At 43.9% G+C, this 23,175-nt stretch overlaps 1 protein-coding gene across 1 annotated transcript in view; it reads left to right on the top strand.

Moving 5' to 3' along the window:
* rftn1a (raftlin, lipid raft linker 1a) overlaps nt 1-23,175 on the top strand; it is a 49,884-nt gene that overhangs the window by 15,294 nt on the left and 11,415 nt on the right. Inside the window, exons 3-4 of the mRNA XM_055877051.1 lie at nt 15,660-15,843; nt 18,563-18,668. Of these exons, the coding sequence (XP_055733026.1) occupies nt 15,660-15,843; nt 18,563-18,668 (290 nt within the window). The remainder of the gene's footprint in view (nt 1-15,659; nt 15,844-18,562; nt 18,669-23,175) is intronic.

Below are 23,175 nucleotides of genomic sequence, written 5' to 3'. Positions count from 1 at the left end.
GCCACTCCTCCAAAACCACCATAAAAAAGCCAGACTACGGTTTGCAACTGCACATGGGGACAAAGATCGTACTGTTTGGAGAAATGTCCTCTGGTCTGATGAAACAAAAATAGAACTGTTTGGCCATAATGACCATCGTTATGTTTGGAGGAAAAAGGGGGAGGCTTGCAAGCCAAAGAACACCATCCCAACCGCGAAGCACGAGAGTGGCAGCATCATGTTGTGGGGATGCTTTGCTGCAGGAGGGACTGGTGCACTTCACAAAATAAATGGCATCATGAGGAAGAAAAATTATGTGAATATATTGAAGCAACATCTCAAAACATCAGTCAGGAAGTTAAAGCTTGTTCGCAAATGGGTCTTCCAAATGGACAATGACCCCAAGCATACTTCCAAAGCTGTGGCAAAACGACTTAAGGACAACAAAGTCAAGGTATTGGAGTGGCCATCACAAAGCCCTGACCTCAAGAAAATTTGTGGGCAGAACTTAAAAAGTGTGTGCGAGCAAGGAGGCCTACAAACCTGACTTCGTTACACCAGCTCTGTCAGGAGGAATGGGCCAAAATTCACCCAACTTATTGTGGGAAGCTTATGGAATGCTACCCGACGCGTTTGACCCAAGTTAAACAATTTAAAGGCAATGCTACCAAATACTAATTGAATGTATGTAAAACTTTTGTAAAATAAAATCTGAAATAAATAATTCTCTCTACTATTATTCTGACATGTCACATTATTAAAATAAAGTGGTAATCCTAACTGACCTAAAACAGGGAATTTTTACTGGGATTAAATGTCAGGAAGTGTGAAAAACTGAGTTGAAATGTATTTGGCTAAGGTGTATGTAAACCTACGACTTCAACTGTAAGTTCAGGAGTAAAATGTGCAAGTCCCTTAATAATAAGTCACTACAGACCCTGGTTCCAGACTGCATCACAATCGGCCATGATTGGGAGTCCTATAGGACAGCATATAATTGGCCCAGCGTCGTCCGGGTTTGGCCGGGGTAGGCCGTCATTGTAAATAAGAATTTGTTCTTAACTGACTTGCCTAGTTAAAGAAAGGTTAAATAAAAAATAAGTTGCCTTGACTCACTCTGTGTGCAATAATAGTGTTTAGCATGATTTTTGAATGAGGTCCCTCAGTCGAGCAGTGAATTTCAAACACAGATTCAATCACAAAGACCAGGGAGGTTTTCCAATGCCTCGCAAAGAAGGGCACCTATTGGTAGATGGGTGAAAAAATAAACAGACAATAAATATCCCTTTGAGCATGTTGAAGTTATGAATTACACTGGATGGTGTATCAATACAACCAGTCTCTGCAACCTGATTTCAGAGCATTTCGTAATATTCTGTACGTAAATCCGAGACTCTCCGTTTAGTATGATATGTTACTAATTACAATTCGTATTATGTTCGAATTTCCAAAACGGACAATATTTTAAGAATTTGCAAAACGTATATGTTACATGTGCTAAACAGTAGTTTAGCACAGTACTACACTACTAAGGTAGTGTAGTAAACAACCAAAGATTTCAAGACTAAAAGTGGTGAAAGTAGTAGCCTACAACAAGGAAATACTCCAGGTTAAAATACACTTTATCTAATCCTTGGCCCATATCCTAATCTGATTTTGGTGCAGGTCATGTTGTTCTTCACATCGCCGTGTCTGGTAAACACACACTATATCAAATCAAATCAAAGTTGATATGTCAGATGCACAGGATACAGAAGGTACAGTGAAATGATTACTTGCATATTTGTATTACAGCAATATCAAAACTAGAATGTGTCCAGATATTTTAGAATTATTAGATTACCCAGATACACTTGTCTAAATCGCTAGGTCATGTGAAAGAAATGTTTTAACTACCCCCTAGCCACATCTAGCTAAGTGGATGGGTCACTATTGTCTAGACATGAAATACAATAGATGGCTGGTAGGCTACCTACTGGTAGGCTACCTGCCGGGGCGGCCGGGGCGGCAGGTAGCCTAGTGGTTAGAGCGTTGGACTAGTAACCGAAAGGTTGCAAGATCGAATCCCCGAGTTGACAAGGTAAAACTCTGTTGTTCTTCCCATGAACAAGGCAGTTAACCCACTGTTCCTAGGCCGTCATTGAAAATAAGAATTTCCCTCCCGGGTGGCGCAGTGGTCTAGGGCACTGCATCGCAGTGCTAGCTGCGCCACCAGAGTCTCTGGGTTCACACCCAGGCTCTGTCGCAGCCGGCCGCAACCGGGAGGTCCGTGGGGCGACGCACAATTGGCATAGCGTTGTTAGGGAGGGTTTGGCCGGTAGGGATATCCTTGTCTCAGTATGTAAATGTAATAAAAATGTATGCACTCTACTGTAAGTCGCTCTGGATAAGAGTGTCTGCTAAATGACTAAAATGTAAAAAAAAATGTAATGTAAAATGTAATGGCTGTAATCACCCCCGACAAACCTGGCTAACTTGATCGGACATGTAATCTGGTGAAGTGGAGTCTTTTGTTTAGCCATTTAGCTGGCTAGCTAAACAATGAACCATAATCCCAACCCATATCTAAAGTACAAATGGATTGTCATAGCTAGCCACCATGCATGAAATGCTGTAGTAGAAATATGCAGATAGCTAAAGCTAACTAAATCAGTTCAATGTTAGCTAGCTAGCTGACATTAGACTATAACTAGCAATGCAAAAGTCTTTCTGAGATACTAATAACATTTGAACACAGATCATACATGTAACGAGCCAGCAAGCTAACGTTTGCGACCTAGCTAACAGTACACTTTAACTTGCAATGAAAACAACTTTCTGACAAATTTAGAAACGTATAATATCTGAAAATGTAGCTTGACTCTTTCCCGTATAAATGAATGAACGCTTCAGCCTGTCTTTTCCGTCTGGTTTGTAGCAAATCCAATACAACACATTACTGAGTACCACTTTCCATATTTTCAAGCGTAGTGGTGGCTGCATCATCTTATGGCAGTGGAGGCTCCTCAGAGGAGGATGGGGAAGTGAAACATGAAAGATATCCTTTTTAGATAAAACTACACTAAATATTTTCACGTCACCAAATAATTGATCAAAACAGACTGTTTTGCAATGAAGGTCTACAGTAGCTTCAACAGCACTCCGTAGGGTAGCACCGTGGCGTTGCCGGAGGACAGATAGTTTCCGTCCTGCTCTGTGTACTCATGGAGGCTCATGGTTCTCATGGTTCTCACCCCCTTCCATAAACTTACACAGTAATTATGACAACGTCTGGAGGATGTCCTCAAACTTTGCAGCATGAACTGACGTGTTGTTCACCCAATCAAAGGATCAGATAATGAATGTAGTACTGAAAGAATTAGCTACAGCTAGCTAACACTGCATTGTATAAAATGTGGTGAGTAGTTGACTAAAAGGTAGACAATAGTTGAACAGTTTTGAACAAATGCATTTCTTCGAGAATCAAGAGAGAGCGTGAGCTAGCTATATTCTGTTTTTTTTCACTTGAATTTGTTCAAACTGTTCAACTATTGTCTTTCTCTCTTTTAGTTAACTACTCACCACATTTTATGCTCTGCAGTGCTAGCTATATATATTTAGTATAGTTTTATCTAAAAAAGGTAACTTTAATGGTTCACTTTTTGAAATGTTTCACTTCCCCTTCCTCCTCTGAGGAGCCTCCACTGCCATAACATGATGCAGCCACCAATATGCTTGAAAATATGGAGAGTGGTACTCGGTAATGTGTTCTATTGGATTTGCTCCAAACATAAAACTTTGTATTCAAGACATTTTTGCACTATTACTTTATTTGTGATGGACTACTTTCTGCACACGGCCAGTGTGAGCCAGATTGACTTGACACAACTGGCCAAACAAGCTGCAGCTAGCTACAAATCAAACGGAAAAGACACCTTGCCATGAAGCGTTTATTAATTCATATGGGTAAGAGTCTAGCTACATTTTCAGATATTATACGTTTCTAATTAAAATGAAAGAGAAGCAAGAGATAGCGAGAGATAGCTATATTTCGTTCTATTTTTTCACTTAGCTAGCTAGTTTAGCCTACTCAAACACCCGGCTCACACATAGAAGGATGCTATGTTAGCTAGCAGGCTATGGCTATCCACACTGGAACTTTTCCAAGTCAAGGTATGTTTTTGGTTTGATTAATTTATTGCAACCAGGGGCCCACCGGTGTAACTGCTAAACTGCTTGCTGACTGTACACTGTACTGCATGATTGTAGCGGGTTTACATTTACATTTACATTTAAGTCATTTAGCAGACGCTCTTATCCAGAGCGTTTACTAGCTGGTTAATTCTAGTAGCTATGTTAACAATGATGTAGGCTGTGTGTAGCGGTTATGATATGACGGTTTGACTTGGAAAGTTTTTTTGCCTGGTCACAATTAGCTGATGTGTTGTGCACTGAAGTCCACAAGCGAAGGGAAAAGGTGAGAGAAGGAGAGCGCGTAGATGCGAGAAGGAATTGTTAAATGAACAAAGTGATCATGCTGTTTGTATGTGGCTGCAATGTAAGGGAACTGTGTTTGTGTGTGATCAGGGGTGTATTCATTCCACCAATTTTTTAAAATATCATAAACGGAAGCAAACAGAACAGAATGGGTATAAACATACCTGAATTTGTCCAATAGAAACTCTCGTTTGCAATTGTTAGACTAAAGCAGGGTTTCCCAAGCTCGGTCCTGGGGACCCCATGGGGTACATGTATTTTTTCTTCTTCAAAGCACTACACAGCTGATTCAAATAATCAACTAATCATGAAGCTTTCATTATTTGAATCAGCTGTGTAGTGCTAGGGCAAAAACTAAGTGTGCACCGCTTGAGGTCCACAGGACAGAGTTTGGGAAACGCTGGACTAATGATTGCACCCTAGATCAGCTAGATGCAGGCAAGAGTGTGCAATGTAGTATTGAATGTGTCACTTTCTGTCACCTTGATTACTACACATTTTCTCTCGACCTGTGCACCTACGTTATAAACTTTCATTCATAGGCTAGGTTGTTGCAACCTCATGATGGGTATAGGAAAAATGTGAGTATCATGTAGTAGCCTAAACCTGTCAATGTTACATTGAGCTGGGTGACTGGAATATGTATATACACTGCTCAAAAAAATAAAGGGAACACTTAAACAACACAATGTAACTCCAAGTCAATCACACTTCTGTGAAATCAAACTGTCCAATTAGGAAGCAACACTGATTGACAATAAATTTCACATGCTGTTGTGCAAATGGAATAGACAAAAGGTGGAAATTATAGGCAATTAGCAAGACACCCCCAATAAAGGAGTGATTCTGCAGGTGGTGACCACAGACCACTTCTCAGTTCCTATGCTTCCTGGCTGATGTTTTGGTCACTTTTGAATGCTGGCGGTGCTCTCACTCTAGTGGTAGCATGAGACGGAGTCTACAACCCACACAAGTGGCTCAGGTAGTGCAGTTCATCCAGGATGGCACATCAATGCGAGCTGTGGCAAAAAGGTTTGCTGTGTTTGTCAGCGTAGTGTCCAGAGCATGGAGGCACTACCAGGAGACAGGCCAGTACATCAGGAGACGTGGAGGAGGCCCTAGGAGGGCAACAACCCAGCAGCAGGACCGCTACCTCCGCCTTTGTGCAAGGAGGTGCACTGCCAGAGCCCTGCAAAATGACCTCCAGCAGGCCACAAATGTCATGTGTCTGCTCAAACGGTCAGAAACAGACTCCATGAGGGTGGTATGAGGGCCCGACGTCCACAGGTGGGGGTTGTGCTTACAGCCCAGCACCGTGCAGGACGTTTGGCATTTGCCAGAGAACACCAAGATTGGCAAATTCGCCACTGGCGCCCTGTGCTCTTCACAGATGAAAGCAGGTTCACACTGAGCACATGAGCACATGTGACAGACGTGACAGAGTCTGGAGAACGTTGGAGATGGAGAACGTTCTGCTGCCTGCAACATCCTCCAGCATGACCGGTTTGGCGGTGGGTCAGTCATGGTGTGTGGTGGCATTTCTTTGTGGGGCCGCACAGCCCTCCATGTGCTCGCCAGAGGTAGCCTGAGTGCCATTAGGTACTTAGATGAGATTCTCAGACCCCTTGTGAGACCATATACTGACACATGCACATTTGTGGCCTGCTGGAGGTCATTTTGCAGGGCTCTGGCAGTGCACCTCCTTGCACAAAGGCGGAGGTAGCGGTCCTGCTGCTGGGTTGTTGCCCTCCTACGGCCTCCTCCACGTCTCCTGATGTACTGGCCTGTCTCCTGGTAGCGCCTCCATGCTCTGGACACTACGCTGACAGACACAGCAAACCTTTTTGCCACAGCTCGCATTGATGTGCCATCCTGGATGAACTGCACTACCTGAGCCACTTGTGTGGGTTGTAGACTCCGTCTCATGCTACCACTAGAGTGAGAGCACCGCCAGCATTCAAAAGTGACCAAAACATCAGCCAGGAAGCATAGGAACTGAGAAGGGGTCTGTGGTCACCACCTGCAGAATCACTCCTTTTTTGGGGGTGTCTTGCTAATTGCCTATAATTTCCACCTTTTGTCTATTCCATTTGCACAACAGCATGTGAAATTTATTGTCAATCAGTGTTGCTTCCTAAGTGGACAGTTTGATTTCATAGAAGTGTGATTGACTTGGAGTTACATTGTGTTGTTTAAGTGTTCCCTTTATTTTTTTGAGCAGTGTATATTTTTTCATTTAACCTTTATTTAACTAGGCAAGTCAGTTAAGAACAAATTCTTATTTACAATGACGGCCTAGGAACACTGGGTTAACTGCCTTGTTCAGGGGCAGAACAACATATTTTTACCTTGTCAGCTCGGGAATTTGATCTTGCAACCTTTCGGTTACTAGTCCAATGCTCTAACCACTAGGCTACCTGCCGCCATATGTTGGAAATCGGGTGCAATTTGGGAGGCAGACAATCTGTGGGGGTCGGAGTTTTGGAGCATTCGTAGTACAGGAAATGCTTGACTAAGTGCACAGAGTTCGGATGAACTGACTGAAAACACCCCAAGACATTTCTGTAGTCTAGAGAGTAGAATATTGCTCGGTCTGAATACTGACTACACCAGTCACGTTTAAAATTCTATCAGTAAACCTCTTCATGCGTTTTCTACAGAGCTTAATATTAACACCGTACACACATTTTGATAGATTCACACAACACATGCGATCTCCTAAATCACTCATTCTGATACCTCAATACATAATGTGTTTTGATAGCCCAATATATCATCTGTTTTGATAGCTCAATATATCATCTGTTTTGATCGCTCAATATATAATCTGTTATGATAGCTCAATATATAATGTGTTTTGACAGCTACATTCAACAAACAATCTGAATAGCTGAATACATCAAACTTTGGCAGCTATATGCATCTTGGTCCCTGGCACATATGGGCGCACACAAAAGATCCACACCGCCTGAAGTTCCTATTCTGATTGACCTGCTTTATAGCCTTCATGGTCGTCACCAGTCAGAATAAGAACTGTGTTTCTTTCTCTACAGTGTCTCTAAAACTCATCAGCTGACTTCAGAGCCCCAATGTGTCAGTTGAGGAGAGAAGCTTTAGTCACTGTGTGATCACACCTGACTCATTTTCCCACCCTCACTCTCCTCCTCTCTCTCCTTTTCTAACACCTTTTCGCGCCCACTCTTTTTCTCCTTCTTTAATGGCCTCTCCCTCCCTTTATTCACTCATATAAATGCAATATGCAACAACTTCAAAGATTTTACTGAGCTACATTTCATAAAAGAAAATCAGTCAATTGAAATAAATGAATTAGGCCCCAATTTATGCATTTCACATTACTGGGAATACAGATATCTTTTTTTTTTTTTAAGTAGGGGCGTGGATCAGAAAACCAGTCAGTATCTGGTGTGACCACCATTTGCCTCATACAGTGCGACACATCTCCTTCGCATAGAGTTGATCAGGCTGTTGATTGTGGCCTGTGGAATATTGTCCCACTCCTCTTCAATGGCTGTGTGAAAGTTGCTGGATATTGGCAGTACCTGGAACACGCTGTCGTACACGTTAATCCAGAGCATCCCAAACATGCTCAATGGGTGACATGTCTGGTGAATACGCAGGTCATGGAAGAACTGGGACATTTTCAGCCTCCAGAAATTATGTACAGATCCTTGTGACATAGGGCCATGCATTATCATGCTGAAACATGAGGTGATGGCGGCGTTGAATGTCGCGACAATGGGGCCTCAGGTTCTCGTCATGGAATCTGTGCATTCAAATTGCCATTGATAAAATGCAATTGCGTTCATTGTCCATAGCTTGTGCCTGCCCATACCATAACCCCACCACCATGGGGCACTCTGTTCACAATATGGACATCAGCAAACTGCTCGCCCACACAATGCCATACACATGGTCTGCGGTTGTGATGCCGGTTGGAGGTACTTCCAAAAAATGTTCAATGACGTTGGAGGTGGCTTATGGTAGAGAGATTAACATTCAATTCTCTGGCAACAGGTCTGGTGGAACTTCCTGCAGTCAACATGCAAATTGCGCGCTCCCTCAAAACTTGAGACATCTGTGGCATTGTGTTGTGTAACAAAACTGTTCATTTTAGAGTGGCCTTTTATTGTCCACAGCACAATGTCCACCTGTGTAATGATCATGCTGTTTAATTAGCTTCCTGATATGCCACACCTGTCAAGTGGATGGATTATCTTGGCAAAGGAGACATGCTCACTAACATGGATGTGAACAAATTTGTCCACAACATTTGAGAGAAATAAGCTTTTTGTGCATATGTAAAATCTCTGACCTTTTATTTCAGCTCATGAAACATGGGACCTTTACATGTTTCATTTATATTTTTGTTCAGTGTATACTTACATACATACATACATACATACATACATACATACATACATACATACATACATACATACATACATACATACATACATACATACAGAAAGTATTCATACCCTTTGACTTATTCTACATTTAGTTGTGTTACAGCCTGAATTCAACATTCACCCATCTACACACAATACACCATAACGACAAAGTGAAAACATGTTTTTAGAAATCTTAGAAAATTTATTGAAAATGAAATACAACATTTTCATTTACATAGGTATTCAGACCCCTAAGTCAATACTTTGTAGAAGCATCTTTGGCAGCGATTAAAGATGTGAGACTTTCCACACATAGATTGTGCAACATTTGCCCATTATTCTTTTCAGAATTCTTCAAGCTCTGTCAAATTGGTTGTTGATGTTTACTAGACAACCATTTTTAGGTCTTGCCATAAATTTTCAAGTAGATTTAGGTCAAAACTATAACTCTGCCACTTAGGATCATTCACTGTCCAGTGTAGATTTGGCCTTGTGTATTAGGTTATTGTCCTGCTGAAAGGTGAATTCATCTCCCAGTGTCTGGTGGAAAGCATACTGAACCAGGTTTTCCTCAAGGATTTTGCCTTTGATTAGCTCCATTCCAGTTATTTTTTATCCTGAAAAAGTCCCCAGTCCTAAAGTTTAAAAGCAAACCCATAACACAGTGGCAGTCGCTGCCGTTTAAGATGAGGGAGGACAATCATTTTTTTTATGAGCATAGCCTTATTTCTGGATGTAGTTAGAGTGTTGGGCCAGAAACCGAAAGGTTGCTAGACTAAATCCCTGAGCTGACAAGGTAAAAATATGTTGTTCTGCCCCTGAACAAGGCAGTTAACCCACTGTTCCTAGGCCATCATTGTAAATAAGAATTTGTTCTTAACTGACTTGCCTAGTTAAATAAAGGTAAAATAAAAAATACAGGGCAATATGGGTACTGGTCAAAAGTAGTGCTGTAAGGAATAGGGTGTAATTTGGAATACATCCTGTGTGTTACGACCCTGACAGTCTAACCCACAGGCTCTTTCCTCATACCTCAGCGTTGTGTGTGTCTGTGTGTCTCATACCTCAGCGGTGGGAAACTCTGGGCTTTCAGTAGAGTATTATTTTATAGTCAGTGGTTGGCACGTATATCTCTGCTCAACTCTGCTAGTCATTAAAAGATACTGAGGAAATGTCAAGGAGGTATAATATGTCCTGGGGAGGGAGTAATCATCCCCACCATCTACTTACTCTTCACACACACAGACCCTCACCAGTCAGGATTACAGGAGCATTGGGAGCTCAAGGTTCTATGTGGAGAACCTAGAGCTTGAGAACTCATAATTCTGATTCCAGAATTCAATATTCCCATTCTGGAGTGTAGCGGTTCTCAATGGTCAAGTGCTGATTAACACCTGGACCGTAAATTTCACCTTCCTCCGTCCCTCCATGTGTCCCACCGGTCAAGACTTCCGGAGTCAAGAGGAGTGGGTATCCAACATTCCCACTGGCAGAACCTGGCATCGTAAACTTCCAGAGAGTGTTCTCATGGCAGAGCGGAATGATAGCCCTCTTAAAGCCAATGTGGTAAATGTAAAAATGAAATGACTCCTCCCTACCCCCTCCCTATTTCACTGCAGGGGGGAATTACCCTAATATGTTGTGTATGTCTTGCTGGTTAGTGTAATAGGAGTGTTAAGATAATGATGCCTAAATTACTGTTTAGTGACACAATCATATTGTATCCATCTCCGGCTGTTATAATGACCAGAGGGAGAGAATGAGGAGAGGGGAGGTGGGTTGAATCCCTATAGATTCAGGGTTTTAGTATGAGATTTTAATGTTAGAAAAAAAACTTGTTTCCATGTGATGAGTATGTGTGGTAGATGTGTGTGTGTGTGTGTGTGTGTGTGTGTGTGTGTGTGTGTGTGTGTGTGTGTGCGTGCTTGTATATGTACAGGAACACTGGTATCACAGGAGGTTGGTGGCACCTTAATTGGGGAGGACAGGCTCGTGGTAATGGCTGAAGTGGAATAAGTGGAAAGGTATCAACAACATCAAACATATGGTTTCCATGTGTTTGATGCCATTCCATTTGCTCCATTCCAGCCATTATTATGAGCCGTCCTCCACTCAGCAGCCTCCACTGACTTGTGTGTGTGTGTGTGTGTGTGTGTGTGTGTGTGTGTGTGTGTGTGTGTGTGTGTGTGTGTGTGTGTGTGTGTGTGTGTGTGTGTGTGTGTGTGTGTGTGTGTGTGTGTGTGTGAGCAGGCCAGATGATGATCTGGGGAACAGATTGAGAATGAGATGGCTAACACATCTCTGTGTGGCTCAGTTAATTTATTCAGCCTAGTGTCTCTCCAGGCCCATGCAAATGAGATGGAATGGGAGAGGATGACAAGCATACAGACAGGCTACACACACACCTCATTATACACACACATCAATACACACACACACACCTCAATACACACACACACACCTCAAACATGCATGCGCACAAACTCCATACACACACAGACATACTGTAGTCATATACTGAGACCAGCCACCCGGACAGCTGATTAAACTGACGAGTATTTCTGTCTGTAATACAGCCCTATTGTGGGGAAAACAAATTCTAATTGTCTGGGCTTTGCTCCCAAGTGGGTGGGCTTATGTAGATTAGATTAGGGACTAATGAATTTATTTCAATTGACTGATTTCCTTCCTTATGAACTTTAACTCAGTAAAATCGTAGAAATTGTTGCATGTTGTGTTTATATTTTTGTTCAGTATAAAATGCTCTCATGGTATATTTTAAGCAATAAGGCCTGAGGAGGTGTGGTATATGGCCAATCTCTCTCCATTGTGTCTGGGTGCTCCTCTCTCTCTCCATTGTGTTCTGATGGCTCCTCTCTCTCTCTCCATTGTGTTCTGATGGCTCCTCTCTCTCTCCATTGTGTCCTAATGGCTCCTCTCTCTCTCTCCATTGTGTTCTGATGGCTCCTCTCTCTCTCTCCATTGTGTTCTGATGGCTCCTCTCTCTCTCTCCATTGTGTCCTAATGTCTCCTCTCTCTCTCTCCATTGTGTTCTGATGGCTCAACTCTCTCTCTCCATTGTGTTCTGAAGGCTCCACTCTCTCTCCATTGTGTTCTAATGGCTCCTCTCTCTCTCCATTGTGTCCTAATGGCTCCTCTCTCTCTCCATTGTGTTCTAATGGCTCCTCTCTCTCTCCATTGTGTCCTAATGGCTCCTCTCTCTCTCCATTGTGTTCTAATGGCTCCACTCTCTCTCTCCATTGTGTCCTGATGGCTCCACTCTCTCTCTCCATTGTGTTCTGATGGCTCCACTCTCTCTCTCCATTGTGTTCTGATGGCTCCTCTCTCTCTCTCCATTGTATCCTAATGGCTCCTCTCTCTCTCCATTGTTTCCTAATGGCTCCTCTCTCTCTCTCCATTGTGTTCTGATGGCTCCACTCTCTCTCTCCACTGTGTCCTAATGGCTCCTCTCTCTCTCCATTGTGTCCTGATGGCTCCTCTCTCTCTCCATTGTTTTCTGATGGCTCCTCTCTCTCTCTCCATTGTGTCCTAATGGCTCCTCTCTCTCTCCATTGTGTCCTGATGGCTCCTCTCTCTCTCCATTGTGTCCTGATGGCTCCTCTCTCTCTCCATTGTTTTCTGATGGCTCCTCTCTCTCTCCATTGTGTCCTGATGGCTCCACTCTCTCTCTCCATTGTGTTCTGATGGCTCCTCTCTCTCTCTCCATTGTGTCCTAATGGCTCCTCTCTCTCTCCATTGTGTCCTGATGGCTCCACTCTCTCTCCATTGTGTTCTGATGGCTCCTCTCTCTCTCTCTCCATTGTGTCCTAATGGCTCCACTCTCTCTCCATTGTGTCCTGATGGCTCCACTCTCTCTCTCCATTGTGTTCTGATGGCTCCTCTCTCTCTCTCCATTGTGTCCTAATGGCTCCTCTCTCTCTCCATTGTGTTCTGATGGCTCCTCTCTCTCTCTCCATTGTGTTCTGATGGCTCCTCTCTCTCTCCATTGTGTTCTGATGGCTCCACTCTCTCTCCATTGTGTTCTGATGGCTCCTCTCTCTCTCCATTGTGTTCTGATGGCTCCACTCTCTCTCTCCATTGTGTTCTGATGGCTCCTCTCTCTCTCCATTGTGTCCTGATGGCTCCACTCTCTCTCCACTGTGTTCTGATGGCTCCTCTCTCTCTCCATTGTGTCCTGATGGCTCCACTCTCTCTCTCCATTGTGTCCTAATGGCTCCTCTCTCTCTCTCTATTGTGTTCTGATGGCTCCACTCTCTCTCTCCATTGTGTTCTGATGGCTCCTCTCTCTCTCCATTGTGTTCTGATGGCTCCTCTCTCTCTCAATTGTGTCCTGATGGCTCATCTCTCTCTCCATTGTGTTCTGATGGCTCCACTCTCTCGCCATTGTGTTCTGATGGCTCCTCTCTCTCTCTCCATTGTGTTCTGATGGCTCCTCTCTCTCTCATTGTGTTCTGATGGCTCCTCTCTCTCCATTGTGTTCTGATGGCTCCTCTCTCTCTCCATTGTGTCCTGATGGCTCCTCTCTCTCTCCATTGTGTTCTGATGGCTCCTCTCTCTCTCAATTGTGTCCTGATGGCTCATCTCTCTCTCCATTGTGTTCTGATGGCTCCTCTCTCTCTCAATTGTGTCCTGATGGCTCATCTCTCTCTCCATTGTGTTCTGATGGCTCCACTCTCTCGCCATTGTGTTCTGATGGCTCCTCTCTCTCTCTCCATTGTGTTCTGATGGCTCCTCTCTCTCTCATTGTGTTCTGATGGCTCCTCTCTCTCCATTGTGTTCTGATGGCTCCTCTCTCTCTCCATTGTGTTCTGATGGCTCCTCTCTCTCTCCATTGTGTCCTAATGGCTCCTCTCTCTCTCCATTGTGTCCTGATGGCTCCACTCTCTCTCTCCATTTTGTTCTGATGGCTCCACTCTCTCTCCATTGTGTTCTGATGGCTCCTCTCTCTCTCCATTGTGTTCTGATGGCTCCACTCTCTCTCTCCATTGTGTTCTGATGGCTCCTCTCTCTCTCTCCATTTTGTTCTGATGGCTCCTCTCTCTCTCCATTGTGTTCTGATGGCTCCACTCTCTCTCTCCATTGTGTTCTGATGGCTCCTCTCTCTCTCTCCATTGTGTTCTGTAATGGGAGCAACTAGGAGCTGATCCTAGTAGCTATAACCATTAATACTGACGTCACAGCTAATCCCTGCTATCCCAATGCCAGAGGAGAGAAAGACTGCTCGCGCACACACTCATAGGAAAACCCAAGAACACACACACTCACAGGAAAACCCAAGAACACACACACTCATAGAAAAACACAAGAACACACACACTCACAGGAAAACACAAGAACACACACACTCACAGGAAAACACAAGAACACACACACTCACAGGAAAACACAAGAACACACACACTCACAGGAAAACACAAGAACACACACACTCACAGGAAAACACAAGAACACACACACTCACAGGAAAACACAAGAACACACACACTCTGCACTGTGGGAGAGTTATTGTACATACCCTCTGGAAGAACGAAGCACATGTAGTTTGGTTGTGTGTGTGTGAACTAAACAAAAGCCAGACAGTGTTAAGCTGTGGTTTGAGGCTATGAGTTCCGGTTTAATTCAAACTATAATATCTAAATAATTATCTTTCTCTCTCTGACCCCCCCGTTCCCACTCCTCTCTCTCTCTCTGCCCCCCGTTCCCACTCTCTCTCTCTGCCCCCCCGTTCCCACTCCTCTCTCTCGCACTCTGCCCCCCCTTTCCCACTCCTCTCTCTCTCTCTCTCTCTCTCTCTCACTCTCTCTGCCCCTCGTTCCCACTCTCTCTCTCTGCCCCCCGTTCCCACTCTCTCTCTCTCTGCCCCCCGTTCCCACTCTCTCTCTCTCTGCCCCCCCGTTCCCACTCCTCTCTCTCTCTCTGCCCCCCCATTCCCACTCCTCTCTTTCTCTCTCTCTCTGCCCCCCGTTCCCACTCTCTCTCTGTCCCCCCGTTCCCACTCCTCTCTCTCTCTCTCTCTCTCTCTCTCTCTCTCTCTGCCCCCCATTCCCACTCTCTCTCTCTGTCCCCCCGTTCCCACTCCTCTCTCTCTCCCTCTCTTTCCCTCTGTCTCTCTTTCCCTCTCTCTGTCCCCCTGTTCCCACTCCTCTCTCTCTCCCTCTATCGTTCCCTCTCTCTCTCCCGCTCTCTTTCCCTCTGTATCTCTCTCTCTTTCCTACATACAGATCTTGTGATTTATTTCTTGCTCACACACTTGTCCTCCCGAAACCTTAACCCTCTCTAACCATAACCCTCTCTAATCATAACCCTCTAACTGTAACCCTCTCTAATCATAACCCTCTCTAACCATAACCCTACACCCTCTCTCCCTATATACTACTTTGCTTTTTCACTCACTCATATTCCCCTTATTTTCTTCCTCTTTGTCTTTGTGTGTCTCTGCCACTCACACCCACCCACCCACCCACTCACACTCCTCCACACACCCCCACACACCCACCCACCCACACACACCCCACACCCACCCATACCCAACCACACATACCCCCCCACACACAACCACACACAACCCCCTCCACACACACCCCCCCACACACAACCACAAACACACACCCCACACAAACACTACCCCACACCACCCACACTCACACATACACCCCCCACACACACATATACACACAACCACACACACAGCCCCACACCCACACACACAACCACACATACCCCCCCAAACACTTACTCACTCTCTCACACACGTTCTATTTCTCTCTCCAGAGGTGTCTGTGTCCTCAGTACTGTGTCTGTCGTCAGTGAGAGAGTTACCAGTCCAGGTGAGGGAGCTGTATGGTCAGGGTTTTGTCCTGGTGGCTGTCCATCCCTTTGTCCACCCTTGTGGCCCCAGGCCCGCACGCATCCAACGCCAGCTACACAGAGCCGTCCTCATCAGAGAGACACACAGGTACGGAAACACACACACACACACACACACACACACACACACACACACACACACACACACACACACACACACACACACACACACACACACACACACACACACACACACACACACACACACACACACACACACACACACACACAAAGGTACGGAAACATATACACATACACTCTCATTTCCTGCAACCAACGCCTGCTACACAGAACACAGAGACACATAGTTAGGGAATGCCTCTGACATTCTATTTTCACCTGCAGGAGTCTCATCTGAGTTCTATTCTCACCTGCAGGAGCCTCATCTGAATTATATTCTCACCTGCAGGAGCCTCACCTGAATTATATTCTCACCTGCATGAGCCTCATCTGAATTCTATTCTCACCTGCAGGAGCTTCATCTGAATTCTATTCTCACCTGCAGGAGTCTCATCTGAGTTCTATTCTCACCTGCAGGAGCCTCATCTGAATTCTATTCTCACCTGCAGGAGCCTCATCTGAATTCTATTCTCACCTGCAGGAGCCTCATCTGAATTCTATTCTCACCTGCAGGAGCCTCATCTGAATTATATTCTCACCTGCAGGAATCTCATCTGAATTCTATTCTCACCTGCAGGAGCCTCATCTGAATTCTATTCTCACCTGCAGGAGCCTCATCAGAATTATATTCTCACCTGCAGGAGCCTCATCTGAGTTCTATTCTCACCTGCAGGAGCCTCATCTGAATTCTATTCTCACCTGCATGAGCCTCATCTGAATTCTATTCTCACCTGCAGGAGCCTCATCTGAATTCTATTCTCACCTGCAGGAGCCTCATCTGAGTTCTATTCTCACCTGCAGGAGCCTCATCTGAATTCTATTCTCACCTGCAGGAGCCTCATCTGAATTCTATTCTCACCTGCAGGAGCATCATCTGAATTCTATTCTCACCTGCAGGAGTCTCATCTGAATTCTATTCTCACCTGCAGGAGCCTCATCTGAATTCTATTCTCACCTGCAGGAGCCTCATCTGAATTCTATTCTCACCTGCAGGAGCCTCATCTGAATTCTATTCTCACCTGCAGGAGCCTCATCTGAATTCTATTCTCACCTGCAGGAGCCTCATCTGAATTCTATTCTCACCTGCAGGAGCCTCATCTGAATTCTATTCTCACCTGCAGGAGCCTCATCTGAATTCTATTCTCACCTGCAGGAGCCTCATCTGAATTCTATTCTCACCTGCAGGAGCCTCATCTGAATTCTATTCTCACCTGCAGGAGCCTCACCTGAATTCTATTCTCACCTGCAGGAGCCTCATCTGAATTCTATTCTCACCTGCAGGAGTCTCATCTGAATTCTATTCTCACCTGCAGGAGCCTCATCTGAATTCTATTCTCCCCCACAGAATCTGTGAAATCTGAGCAGAATCCTATTCTCACACAGAGGATTCTTGGCAGAGATCTGTTCTCACCGTGTAGATAGGGACTGTATACAGTGTGTGGCAGGCCCGTGTGGCAGGCCCGTGTATATAGACATGCTAACACTTAGAAATGTAAACTGTTTTTCTCTCACACTTCCACACATACTGTATATGCTTACACAAATACACACACACACACACAATCTTTCCCTCATACTCACATGTGTGCGTGCCTACACACACACAGCTGGGTGATCCTGCCAATTGGCACTTGTCACAATGGCGACGACTGATTTCATCATCAACACCCGCCGGAGGGGAACAATGTGCTAGGATAGGGGAACCATGAGGCCTCCTGTTCTCCTTTTATCTCTCCATCACTTCATCTCTCTCCAACCCTCTCTCTCCTCCTTTTATCTCTCCATCCCTTCATCTCTCTCCAATCCTCTATCCTCCTCTCTCTCCTCCTTTTATCTCTCCATCACTTCATCTCTCTCCAATCCTCTCTCCTCCTTTTATCTCTCCATCACTTCATCTCTCTCCAATCCTTTATCCTCCACTCTCTCCTCCTTTTATCTCTCCATCACTTCATCTCTCTCCAACCCTTTATCCTCCACTCTCTCCATCACTTCATCTCTCTCCAATCCTCTATCCTCCTCTCTCTCCTCCTTTTATCTCTCCATCACTTCATCTCTCTCCAACCCTTTATCCTCCTCTCTCTCCTCCTTTTATCTCTCCATCACTTCATCTCTCTCCAACCCTTTATCCTCCACTCTCTCCTCCTTTTATCTCTCCATCACTTCATCTCTCTCCAACCCTCTATCCTCCTCTCTCTCCTCCTTTCATTTCTCCATTTCCCTTTCCACCATCCTCCTCTTTTACCGTCTTCTATTTGATCCCTTCATCACTTGCATCCCATTTTCCTCTATTCTCCTCTTCTCTCTCCATCATTTCATCTCTCCCCTTTTTTCCAGACTGTATCCTCCTTTTATCTCTCCTCCTCTCATCCCTCCATTATCACCAATCTCATTTCTTCCATTCTCTAAAGCACAATAGATTACTAAGATCCAGAATACAAAACATGATTATCTATAGTTTTATTCAGGCCTTCATCAGTCCTTTCTACACGTTCATGTCTTTCTACACGTTCATGTCTTTCTTTGAGAAGAAAGTAAGTCTGTGTCCTAAATGGCTATTCCCTACATAGTGCACTCATTTTGACCATAGCCCTATGAGCCCTGCAAAAGTAGTGCACTATATAGGGAATAGGGTACATAAATGTCCGCTGATATCTTCCTTCATCCCTCTTTCATTTCTCTCTGTCCAGTTCAGAGAACCAGCTGAAGTGGGCGGGGCTTCGCCTGGAGACAGACGTGTGTGTGGCGGGTCAACAGGACCCTGACCCAGAAGTCATCCAGAACTACGTGAAGAAGGTCAGCCATGCCCATTAGTCATAATGCACAGATCTAGGATCAGCTTACTACTTACACTCAGCTCCACTCTGCGAGAAGTTACCCATAGGCACAGATCTAGGAACAGCTTACTACTTACACTCAGCTCCACTCTGGGAGAAGTAACCCATAGACACAGATCTAGGATGAACAAATTCCTCCATTTTTAATCGTAGCCCTTTACTTTCGGGTTGAAAATTTACAGATTTGGGCACTAATAAATGTCAGTGTCTGAGTGAGAGAAATGCTGTAAATGAAGAGGAATCTATGTATTTTGAAATATGATATGTTGATGTCATACAAGCAAGCCAAACACCTGTGAGTCACATCACATCTCCAAATCATAAAAGTCATGTCATATGCAGGGTCAAGGTTTCTGATCACTATGTTTGATGTACAGTTACCAGATGACATGTGGTCATACCCTGGGATGTTCTGACCACAATGAGCTTGTGTTTGTTTATTTAAATGCACTCATGACTGCTTTTTATGCTCACCAAAATGACGATCTGTTTCTCTGAATTGCCTTGTGAAAGCCTAACACTGTAAGGTTGTATTTTATAACTTACTAGCAATAGAACACGCTTTCTAATCATGCCCACTTGACACAGATTGCGATTTATAATGGACCGTTTTTGGATTGCTTAAACAACAGTAATTGTGTGATGCAGGGTTTTGTTCCAACTGAAACAACTAAACGTGTGCTTGCTCTAGTCCCTCAATGGCACGGCTAGGAGAGCTCAAAAAGCACCTTCAACTTGAAGACTCTTTGATTCATAAAAGTGCATTGAAATTGCTTCGCAACTGTGCACACTTTCTCACTCAAACCATTTTTTTTGTCTTAGGTTGCACCTACCCCACGTTTTCCAGGAATAGTCTTATCATGTTACTGAATGTATCCAGAATATTTTCAGATTTCGTTGTCAACAAATGCGGTGAACAGTACAGTAAATGTAAAATGCACCTAAAATCAACAGTGAAATGCTTGAATTCAGTCTTGGGGAACTGTTCAAATAAAATGTTATTTGTCACATGTGCAGAATACAACTGTGAAATGCTTACTTACAAGTCCATAAGCAACAATGCAGTTCAAGAAATAGACTTAAGAAAATATTTCATAAATAAACTAAAGTAAAAAAATAAATAAAAAGTAACACAATAAAATACCGGTACTGAGTCAATGTGTAGGGGTACAGGTTAGTTGAGGTCATTTGTACATGTAGGTGACTATGCATAGATTATAAACAACTAGTAGCAGCAGTGTAAAAACAAAGGGGGGGTGGGGGGGTAATGTAAATAGTCCAGGTGGGCATTTGATTCATTGTTCAGCAGCCTTATGGCCTGGGGGTAGAAGCTGGTAAGGAGCCTTTTGGACCTAGACTTGGCGATCCGGTACCGCTTGCTGTGTGGTAGCAGAGAGAACAGTCTATGACTTGGGGGACTGGAGTCTTTGACAATTTTTGGGAATTCCTCTGACACCGCCTAGTATATGTCTAATTTGAGAAACAGACGCCTCACAAGTCCTTAACTGGCAGCTTCATTAAATAGTACGCGCAAAACACCAGTCTCAACGTCAACAGTGAAGAGGCGACTCCGGGATGCTGGCCTTCTAGGCAGAGTTCCTCTGTCCAGTGTCTGTGTTCTTTTTATTGGCCAGCCTGAGATATGGCTTTTTCTTTGCTACTCTGCCTAGGAGGCCATAATCCCTGAGTCGCCTCTTCACTGTTGACATTGAGACTGGTGTTTTGCGGGTACTATTTAATAAAGCTGCCAGTTGAGGACTTGTCAGGTGTCTGTTTCTCAAACTAGACACTTTAATGTATTTGTCCTCTTGCTCAGTTGTGCACCGGGGCCTCCACTCCTCTTTCTATTCTGGTTAGAGCCAGTTTGCACTGTTCTGTGAAGGGAGTAGTACACAGCGTTGTACAAGATCTTCAGTTTCTTGGCAATTTCTCGCATGGAATTGCCTTCATTTCTCAGAACAAGAATAGACTGACGAGTTTCAGAAGAAAGGGCTTTGTTTCTGGCCATTTTGAGCCTGTAATCGAACCCACAAATGCTGATGCTCCAGATACTCAACTAGTCTAAAGAAGGCCAGTTGTATTGCTTCTTTAATCAGAACAACAGTTTTCAGCTATGCTAACATAATTGCAAAAGGGTTTTCTAATGATCAATTAGCCTTTTAATATGAAAAACTTGGATTAGCTAACACAACGTGCCATTGGAACACAGGAGTGATGGTTCCTGATAATGGGCCTCTGTACGCCTATGTGGATATTCCATAAAAAACCTGCCATTTCCAGCTACAATAGTCATTTACAACATTAACAATGTCTACACTGTATTTCTGATCAATTTGATGTTATTTTAATCGACAAAAAATTTGCTTTTTAAAAAAAAAACAAGAACATTTCTAAGTGACCTCAAACTTTTGAAAAGTAGTGTAGCTCTATCTATATTGGCCAATTCCCACAAATGTAAAGGGTTAAAGTGCCGATCCTTAGTTGGAATCCCGCCTCTGTTTTGGTAAAAAGCTCAACAATGGGCCTGGAGAAATTCAAATTCATAGACCGAGCTATGGATTCAAGGACTGACCAATCCAAGATATCGAAATTATAGTTTAAAGCATGTTTTGAGGTGCTACAGTGTTTGTTTACGTTTGCATTGTTTACAAACAAGTAAAACAAGCGAATATTATGGGTTCTGATGTTGAACTAAAGTCATTAGGTGTTTATAAGTTACATTCTTCAAGAATCAATAGGTATATATCTTTAATTTATAAGTAAAAATTGTATGTAGCAACTGCAGATTGTCCCTTTAAAGGGACATTACACTATAAAATTCATCCCTTAATTTGAACCTTAATATTTGACTGAAAAATTCTAGTGGCAAGCTCATCCTAATTTCCTTGGATGCCTCCTTACTGGAAGAAGAAGAAGCCACTTTGACTATTGAGATGCCCCCCTAATGTCACTATCAGCTGTGACATCATCGTTTAACAATCACAAACTCCCTCTTAGGCATTTATAGTAGTGAATTCATCTCATTCTACAGCGACCATGAGAAGTGAACAGGCCTTATTGAGGAGATTTGCATGTGAACAGGCGGAGCATAAAGGGGAGCGGTGATTGGATTGAAATGCACAGGGCTCAGTATAATGTGATATGGTCAGGCAGCGTGACATGAATAGGCAATCAGATAGCAGCCTGGCTGCTGGAGAATCATTGAAAAGGACCACGGACAGGACGCAATAGAAGAGTAGGGGACATTGATGGGTCTTTTCACACTACAGGGTTTGGCACACTTCCTTCTTATGACACACACACGTGTGCTCTTGCGTACATGGACACACCAAACATGAATAAGTACATGTCAAGGAGGTATAATAAGCCTGTGGGTGGGATTGAGTAATAATCCCCCCACACACACACACACACACACACACACACACACACACACACACACACACACACACACACACACACACACACACACACACACACACACACACACACACACACACACACACACACACACACATTTTGTATTTATACTCACATCTTGACACACTCAAGAGTTGGGCAGTGTCTGTTCACTGTCCCTCATCTTCATCTGCCTCCCCCAACAAAAATGTGTGTGTGTGTGTTGATTGTCATTGAAGGAGGGATGGTAATGGGGAAAGATGTCTCGTTATTATTGGTGGTAGTTAGCATTCTGTGTTCTCTCTAACGAGCCCCTCTCAAACTGTCAGCATTAATATCAACTGACAGTTAACCAGAGGAACTCTGTGGGAGGGAGAGGGAGAATGACACACACACGGTAATGACAAACGCACATACAGACCGTGGATAATGAGGTTCCTTTGTCATTAGAATACTTGGTCTTTAGGGATGATAGGCTGTTTGCAGGATGTTTTGCAGAATGTCTGTAGTGTGTAAATGAGGCTGTGGGTGTAACCCCAAGTAAGCGTAATGGCTACTGATTGAATATGATTTGTATATATATGTGTATCGGGCATGTGAGAGTGTGTGTGTGTATGTGTCCGTCCGTGTCTGTGTGCTTGAGTGTACAGTACAAGTACACATATGGAATCATGTAGTAAACAAAAAACTGTTAAACAAATCAAAATATATTTTAGATTCTTCAAAGTAGCAACCCTTTGCCTTGATGACAGCTTTGCACACTCTTGGCATTCTCTCAACCATCTTCATTAGGAATGCTTTTCCAACAGTCTTGAAGGAGTTCCCACATATGCTGAGCACTTGTTGGCTGCTTTTCCTTCACTCTGCAGTTCAACTCATCCCAAACCATCTCAATTGGTTTGAGGTTGGGTGATTGTGGAGGCCAGGTTATCTGATGCAGCACTCCATCACTCTCCTTCTTGGTAAAATAGCCCTTACACAGCCTGGAGGTGTGTTGGGTCAATGTCCTGTTGAAAAACAAATGATAGTCCCACTAAGCGCAAACCAGATGGAATGACGTATCGCTG

The sequence above is a fragment of the Salvelinus fontinalis genome, chromosome 22 (genome assembly GCF_029448725.1).
Source record: "Salvelinus fontinalis isolate EN_2023a chromosome 22, ASM2944872v1, whole genome shotgun sequence".
Classification (NCBI taxonomy): domain Eukaryota; kingdom Metazoa; phylum Chordata; class Actinopteri; order Salmoniformes; family Salmonidae; genus Salvelinus; species Salvelinus fontinalis.
The sequence above is the reverse complement of the archived record's forward strand: the minus strand, read 5'-3'. Positions and strand labels throughout refer to the sequence as shown.